Source organism: Mandrillus leucophaeus, unplaced genomic scaffold (genome assembly GCF_000951045.1).
Source record: "Mandrillus leucophaeus isolate KB7577 unplaced genomic scaffold, Mleu.le_1.0 Scaffold151, whole genome shotgun sequence".
Classification (NCBI taxonomy): domain Eukaryota; kingdom Metazoa; phylum Chordata; class Mammalia; order Primates; family Cercopithecidae; genus Mandrillus; species Mandrillus leucophaeus.
The window spans coordinates 270,109-278,447 of record NW_012101488.1 but is presented as its reverse complement, the minus strand read 5'-3'; the positions used below and the strand labels follow the sequence as shown (position 1 = coordinate 278,447).

At 48.7% G+C, this 8,339-nt stretch overlaps 1 protein-coding gene across 3 annotated transcripts in view; it reads right to left on the bottom strand.

Annotated features, from left to right (window-relative positions):
• The window catches only part of CEACAM19 (carcinoembryonic antigen-related cell adhesion molecule 19), a 27,079-nt gene that overhangs the window by 5,233 nt on the left and 13,507 nt on the right, over positions 1-8,339 (bottom strand). For 2 of the 3 annotated variants that reach the window (XM_011975066.1, XM_011975068.1), the window contains exons 1-4: positions 7,526-8,060; positions 6,552-6,920; positions 3,115-3,265; positions 533-616 (exon numbers count right to left, since the gene is read on the bottom strand). In XM_011975066.1, the coding sequence (XP_011830456.1) occupies positions 533-616; positions 3,115-3,265; positions 6,552-6,920; positions 7,526-7,580 (659 nt within the window). In that variant the 5' untranslated portion in view covers positions 7,581-8,060. Of the gene's footprint in view, positions 1-532; positions 617-3,114; positions 3,266-6,551; positions 6,921-7,525; positions 8,061-8,339 lie in introns of those variants that run through there. The other variant, XM_011975067.1, reaches the window with a different exon arrangement.

The following is an 8,339-nucleotide window of genomic DNA, read 5'->3' as shown; positions in this document are numbered from 1 at the left end:
CACACCCGGCCCATGCTTGGATAATTTTGTATTGTTAGTAGAGACAGGTTTTCACCATGTTCGTCAGGTTGGTCTCGAACTCCTGACCTTAAGTGATCCACCCGCCTTGGCCTCCCAAAATACCGGGATTACAGGTATGAGTCACTCACCCGTCCTGAATACCCTTAATTTAAAAAGTACACTGGAACCAAGTGAAGTGGCTCATGACTATACTCCCAGCACACTGGGAGACCAAGGCAGGATAATTTTTTGAGGCCAGGAGTTTGAGACCTGCCTGACCCACAAAGTGAGATTCCATCTCTACAAAAATTAACCAGGCGTGGTGGTGCGCACCTGGGGTCCCAGCTACTTGGAAGACTCGGGGTGGGAGGATAGTTTGAACCAGGGAGGTCGAGGCTACAGTGAGCTATGATTGCACCACTGCACCCCAACCTGGGCAATAGAGTGAGACTTTGAGTCTGAAACAAAAGTACTCTTGACACCACTATAGCGAGTTTGTTAATTCACCAAATAAGTATTTACAAGCACCAACCATGTGCTGGGCGTCACTGAAGGCACTGGGGACACAGCAGAGCACAAGATGGAGAGAGATCCCTGGCCCCCTGGAGCAGGCAGTCTAGGGGGGAAAGAGAGGGGAAGAAAATTGGAGTATATCAGAGGGCAACATTCCTTCCCTATGAAGGAAAATGGAGAGGCGGGAGGGGGTGGAAGGTGTGCGTGCGGTTTTGAGTACAAAAAATAATAATTGACTGGGCGCAGGGGCTCACACCTGTAATCCCAGCACTTCAGGAGGCCAAGGCGGGCAGATCACCTGAGGTCAGGATTTGAGACCATCCTGGCCAACATGGTGAAACCCTGTCTCTACTAAAAATACAAAAATTAGCCAGGCGATGTGGTGGGTGCCTGTAATTCCAGCTACTCAGGAAGTTGAGGCAGCATAATCGCTTGAACCCGTGAAGGGGAGGTTGCAGTGAGCTGAGATTGCGCCACTGGATTCCAGCCTGGGCGACAAGAGCAAAACAAGAAGCAAGCAAGCTTGGAAATGGTGCATTCCTGTAGTCCCAGCTACTTCCGGGGCTAAGATGGGAGGATGGCTTGAGCCCAGCAATTCAAGACCAGCCAGGGCAACACAGGGAGATCTTATTTTTACAAAAAGTAAAAAATAAGCTAGGCATGGTGGTGCATGCCTGTAATTCGAGCATTTTGGGAGGCTGAGGTGGAAGGATCGCTTAAGGCCAGGAGTTTGAGGTCAGCTTCGGCAACATAGCAAGACCCCATCTCTACAAAAAATAATAATACAGATAATTAGCCAGGTGTGGTAGCACAGGCCTGTGGTCCTAGTTACCCAGGAGGCTGAGGTGGGAGAATCACTTGAGCCCAGGAGTCTGAGGCTGTAGTAAACTATGATCACGCCACTGCACTCCAGCCTGGGTGATAGAGCAAGACCCTGTCTCTCTAAAAAAGAAAAAATAGACCAGGCGCAGTGGCTCACACCTGTAATTCCAGTACTTTGGCAGGCAGAGGCCAGCGGATTGCCTGAGATTAGGAGTTTGAGACCACTCAGGGCAACATGGTGAAACCCCATCTCTACTAAAATACAAAAAAATTAGCCGGGTGTTGTGGTGCATGCCTGTAGTCCCAGCTACTTGGGAGGCTGAGGCACGAAATTGCTTGAGCCCCGGAGGCAGAGATTGCAGTGAGCCAAGATTGCTCCACTGCACTGCGGCAAGACTGTCTCAAAAAAAAAAAAAGAAGAAGAAGAAGAAGAAGAAGAAGGAGGAGGAGGAGGAGGAGGAAGAAAGAAGAAAGAAGAAAGAAGAAGAAGAAGAGGAAGAAAGAAGAAAGAAGAAAGAAGAAGAAGAAGAAGAAGAAGAAGAAATCCATGGCACATAAGGAAGAGTTAGGAAAGGAGACAAAATTGCTGCTTTCAAATTCTGGGAACCAGTGAGTGGCAGAAAAATTAGACATCTTATCTACAATCAGTTCAGAATCAATTTCAAGAGACAAAGTTCTGAAGACGCTGATGTCATAAGAAAGGAATTTTTCACGAATAGACTCTCCCTGGGGGAAACAGGACCCCAACTCTCTCTCTCTCCCCACAAAGAGGTAGGTGGCATCTGATAGCTTTGCCTGCCGCTGACCACTCCCCTTCTTTGACAATAGCATCCAGTTTTCCTTTGGAGGGCTGGTCTACACTCTCAATTCATTTGATTAAACGGAGTTGGATCTATCCCAGGCTCTGGGGCTGCACAAATAGCCCAAGTTTGGCCAATCAGGGCTTTCCCTGGCCACCAACCCCTGGCCACAGTGATTGGGTCATGAAAACTCAAGTGATCTGAGTTAAGCCAATGAGAGGTAGACTTGGGGCTTTTGCTGGAGCTACCAGGAACAAGGTTGTCTCCTTGCTAGGAATGGCTGAACCGGTGGCGTATGAGCCTGCCCCTTGGGAGTGATCTTGTCGCAACAGGGGAGAGCCTGCCTGAGAATGAAGCCACCGAAGAAAAATACAGAGTTGAGGAGTATATAAAGGAGTCACTTGAGAACATTGAGCCCCTGGATGCAGCCCTACCTGAAGTTAATAAGTTATGTAGTATTAAACAATTCCTTGTTTTTGGGCAGGGAACAGTGGCGCATGCCTGTATTCTCAGCACTTTGGGAGGCCAAGGCTGGAAGATCACTTGAGCCCAGGAGTTCAAGACCAGCCTGGGCAAAACCTCATCTCTACCAAAAAAAAAAAAAAAAAAATTAGCCAGGCCTGGTGATGCACACCTGTAGTCTCAGCTACCTGGGAGGCTGAGGTGAAAGAATCACCTGAGCCCAGGGAGGTCGAGGCTGCAGTGAGTCGTGATTGCACCACTGCACTCCAGCCTGGGTGACACAGCGAGACCCTGTCTAAAATTCCTTGTTTTTGGTAAGTCAGTTTAAGAATAGGTTTCCTGTCCCTTGCAATGCAGAATTCTGTTTTACACAGGATAGAAAGATCCTTTTCACCCCAGGAGTTCCAAGATTTGATGAGATTGTGTATGAGCCGGATGATGTGACTTGTGGAAGAATCCACGGGGCTTGAGAAGACAGTGGGAGGAGACAGGAGAGGGACGCCTGGGGACCCTGTACCTGTGGCTCTGGCCCTTCCAGTTCCTTGTCACCAGGAGATAGGCAATGCAGCTGATGAGAAGGGCCCCAGCAGCAAGAGATCCAATGATGGTGGCTGCCAGGATCCCAGCGTTGGTGGGCAGGTGTGTACTGGGCAGTTCCTTATTCTTTTCTGAGGGATGAGAGAAAGAAAGAGAGAGAGGGGGGACTGTGTCTCCTGAGGGCTCCCCCAATCCCTCACCGACTGTTTCAGTGACTGCCTGGAGAACTGAGGTGCAGTTTCCTATTTCTAGCCCAGAGTTTTCTCCTGCTTTTCAGATTTGAGTATCCAACCATCTGGGTGGCACATAAAATCCAACATGTCCCAGTGGGCCGGGCGCGTTGCTCACGCTTGTAATCTCAGCAATTTGGGAGGCTGAGGTGGGACGTTCACTTGAGCCCAGGAGTTCGAGACCAGCCTGGGCAACATAGTGAGACCCTATCTCTATTAAAAAAATTTTCAACATGTCCCAGATGGAACTCCTCAGCTCTCCCCTATCTCAATGTCACCAGTTCCCTAGGGTTTCATATGATCCTCAGCACATCCAAAATCTGTTTGCTGACAAGCTCCCCAACTCTACCCCATCAAACTGATTTTTTTTTTCTTTTTTGAAACAGCATCTCACTCTGTTGCCCAGACTGGAGTGCAATGTCATGATCGTGGTTCACTGCAGCCTCGAATTCCTGGGCTTTAAGCCATCCTCCCACCTCAGTCTCCCAAGTAGCTGGGACTACAGGCACACACCACCACTCCTGGCTAATTTTAAAATTTTTTATAAAGAAGAGGTGTCACTAAATTACTCAGGCTGGTCTCAAATTCCTGGACTCAAGCAGTTCTCCCGCCTTGGCCTCCCAAGGTGTTGGAATTACAGACGTGAGTCATCAAGCCCAGAGCCAATCTGCTTTGCTTTTTCTCACCTCAGTTGATGATACCTGAATCCTTTTAGCAGAAGGATGAGGTTCTGGGCTGTGTTTTGCAGGAGATGTAGGGGACTCGGAGGATTCTTAAATTGGACTTGCCAGAATTAAGACCACGCCTACCTGGCTCTTACCCTCTGACCTCCCCGCTTTACTCTCAAACTGGACATCTGTTCTATCCCAACCCTTCTTGGCAGCTAAGCTCATAGATTACGAGATCCTAATGTTGCCTACTGGCTGTGTGACCTTGGGCAAATTACTCCATCTCTCTGTGACTTGGTTCGTCTGTGAAATGAGAATAATACGAATGCCTAGCTCTTAGGGTTGTTATGAAGTTTGAAATACACACACACACACACACACACACACACACACTGTTCTCTCAATGATCCAACAAAGAAACTCTATGCCATTTTACAGATAAGGAAACTGAGGCATGGAACAGTAAATTGCCTTGCCTGATGGCTCACTATAAGCGCAGTGCTGGGATCATACCCACGCCACCTGAACTCCCTAATGACCACGCTGTGCAGCTTCCAAAAGGGGCACCTGTGACCTGGGAGCCCCGGAAACGTGGGGAGAAGCCACCTCAGGCTCCATGAGTGAAGTGAGGACTGTTGTCTCCAACCGGACTAGAGGGTCATTTTATGCAGATTTGTGTAATCAAATGAATGCATGTGTTGAATTAACTTTTGCCTATTTCATCCGTTTCTCTAAAATTTTTTCTATCCACTGTCCAAAACCCATTTTAAAATTTAACTAGGGACCAGGAGTGGTGGCTCACGCCTGTAATCCCAGCATTTTAGGAGGCTGAGGTGGGTGGATCACCTGAGTTCGGGAGTTGGAGACCAGCCTGGGCAACATGGCGAAACCCAGTCACTACTAATAAATAAAAAAAAATTAGCCGGATGTGATGGCACACGCCTACAGTCCCAGCTACATGGGAAGCTGAGGTAGGAGGATCACTTGAGCCTGGGAGGTGGAGGTTATAGTGAGCCGAGACTGGGCATGATGGCTTACTCTTGTAATCCCAGGACTGGGAGGCCAAGGTGGAAGGATTGCTTGAGGCCAGGAGTTTGAGACCAGCCTGAGCAATACCAGTAAGACCCTGTCTCCACAATTTTTTTTTTTTTAAAAGGCATGCAATCTATTTACAAGTGCTCTACCCTCATGATCTAATCACCTCCCACAAGCCCCACTTTTTTATTTTTTGAGATGGAGTCTTGCTCTGTTGCCCAGGCTGGAGTTCAGTGGCATGATCTTGGTTCACTGCAACCTCTGCCTCCCGGGTTCAAGTGATTCTCCTGCCTCAGCCTCCCATGTGGCTGGCATTAGAGGCACTTGCCACCATGCCCAGCTAATCTTTGTATTTTTTAGTAGAGCCAGGGTTTCACCATGTTGGCCAGGCTGATCTCGAACTCCTGACCTCAGGTGATCCACCCACTTCAGCCTCTCAAAATGCTGGGATTGCAGGTATGAGCCACTGTGCTTGGGTGGGACCCAAGTCCCACCTTTTAATACCATCATCTTGGAGTTTAGGATTTCAGCATACGAATTCTGGGGTGATCTGCATCCTGTGGAAATGCCAAGGGGCCACAGCACCTCCATCCCTCAATCACCTTCTTCTTGTCTCTCCTCTAAGGTCACTTCTTGAGTGAGGTCTCCCTGATGACCCCCCTTCCCATGTCATATCATTCTGGTTCATGTTCTTTACTCAGCAAGTCATAACCACCGCGTGCCTCTATTTTTCAATCTGTAAAATGGAGACAATAATGGCACCCACCTCATGGAGTTGTTTTAAGGTAAAAATGAGTAAATATAGGGTAGTGGTTCTCAACCAGGGGTGATTCTTATCCCAGGCTGGAGACATTTGGTAATATCTGAAGACATTTTTGATTGTCATGACTAGGAAGGTGCTACTGGTACCCAGTGAGTAGAGGCCAGGGGTGCTGCTGAAATCTCTGCAACGCACAGACCCTCTAGTGGGAAGAACTGGCCAATACAAAACATCAGTAGTGCTGAAGCTGAGAAACTATGCTTTAGGGAAAAGGTTTAAGATGGTGCCTGGCTCTTCACAAGCACCCAAGAAATGCCAGCTGTCATTATTGTCCACCACCCTGTTCCTCACACTTTGCCCCGAGTGGATTCATCAGTAAATACTCACCTTATGAACATAAAGATTGAGGGATGCATTCCTCACAACCAGGCATACAGTAAGTGCTCAATTAAAATGTGGTTAATGTCAGTGCATGTGAAAGGTAAACGAGATGGTACATTCTCCAGTGTCAGGCACAAGGCAAGCATTTCATAGATATTTTATTAGTTAATGCATGTGAGGGTTAAAGACTATCTCTGGGGACTGGTACACAGTAGACGCTCAATATGTGTCAAGTGAATGAATGAGAGGACCAAATGAAATGGTGTTTGCACAGCACCTGGTGCATGGTAGCTGCTCAGGGCTCATTAGCTTCCTCACCTTATCCCCAGACCCTAACACTTACCAGCTACCTGGACCTCAGTCTTGGCCTTCATAGTCCATTCAGAGTTGATGGTAACGGCTACTTGGTAGGTGCCACTGTCTGTAGGCTGGGCGCGGCGCAGCAGCATAGAACCATTGGGGAAGCCCACGATGTCTCGCTGTCCCATGGCACTGCCATCCCTCTGGGGCCGTTGTATCCCAGGGATGTAGGTAAATAGCCTCGTGCCTCCATACATCTCCTCCCCCAGGTACCAGTTGAAGTCCTGGAAGGTGTCTGGGACACCCTGGACTGACAGGAGAAGGTCCTGATTCTTTTGAGGCTGTTCTGGAATCTTCTGGATGTGGAGGGCTGCCTGGGAGCCTTGGAGCATCCAGAGGACCAGGATTGAGGCTGTGGGAAGTTATAGGGAAGGGCTGAGATCAGGGGTGTTGCCAGGGACCATGGCATGCTCCTCTCTAGATAGAGATCTTCAGCCGGGAGCAAGGACTTTGAGTGCTGCTCATTGGAAACAATGCTGGGATTGATTAGTGATGTCTGCCCTGGGTGCAGGCGTGGGAACATAGGCATAGATACCACAGATTTGCCATCCTATTGATCCAGAGGTTTTTCTACCTTGAGATGCTGTGTGGCCTGCTTCTAAACACATGGACTCTCTGAATTCATTCATTCATTTATTCAACCAATACTTATAGGCATATGTAATATATAAACCATAATACCAACTATATATAATACATCTAAACTTCCTTCAATTTCTAGACACTGGAGATATAGCAGGGAACCAAACATACATAAATTCCTGACTTCATGGTCCTAACATTATAGAAAATTCCATAGATAAAATGGCAATGAGGCTGTGATTCTGTTGCCCCTCCCCCATCATACTCTGATTTCCTCCTCTCAGGTAATCTTTCCCTACTTCTAAGAGGAAACTTCTATCTCTGGGCTGAGTCCCCATTTTTCCCCTCGGCCTTTAGGGTCTATTTCCTCCTTACCTGAGAGCAGGAGGCTCTTTGAGAAGCAGCCCTGGGTCCCCATGGGAATCTCCATCTTGGCGTCTTGTGGAAATGCCAAGGGGCCACGAGCTGGACACTAAGGGGGCCAGAGGGGTGGGCCCTGGCTGTCTGAAGTAGGCCAGCTCAGTGGGGATCCCAGGGGTGCCTTAGAGACACCGCTGAGGCTGGCCCAGCCCCAGCATGCCCTGTCCATGGGCTCTGGAGGCTCCACCTATACTCCCTGGGATGGAAGCACAGACAGAGGTTGAACCAGTTTTTCAGGGTGACTGGGGAACTTCCCAGGACTCCTCCTCTGACCCTCTTCAACCTCTTTTTCTCACTCAGCATGACTACAACAGCAGTCACTATAGCAATAGTCATAGCAGCTGCTGTTTGAGCAATTCCCCTGGGTTTGCTCAAACACACACTACCTCATTCAGCAGCCACCATAAGTAACTGTTCCCATTGCACAGATGTGGAAACAGAGGCCCAGGAAAAGAAACAAGTCTGCCAATAGACAGAGGTGGGATTTCACCTGTGACTGACTCACTTTGAAGGCTCTGAGACAGGCCGGGTGCGGTGGCTCACGTCTGTAATCCCAGCACTTTGGGAGGCCAAGGTGGGTAGATCATGAAGTGAGGAGTTTGAGACCAGCCTGGCCAACATGGTGAAACCCTGTCTCTACTAAAAATACAAAAATTAGTCAGGCATGGTGGTGGGTGCTTGTAATCCCAGCAACTGTGTAGGCTGAGGCAGGAGAATCACTTGAACCTGGGAGGCAAGGGGTTGCAGGGAGCCGAGATCACGCCACTGC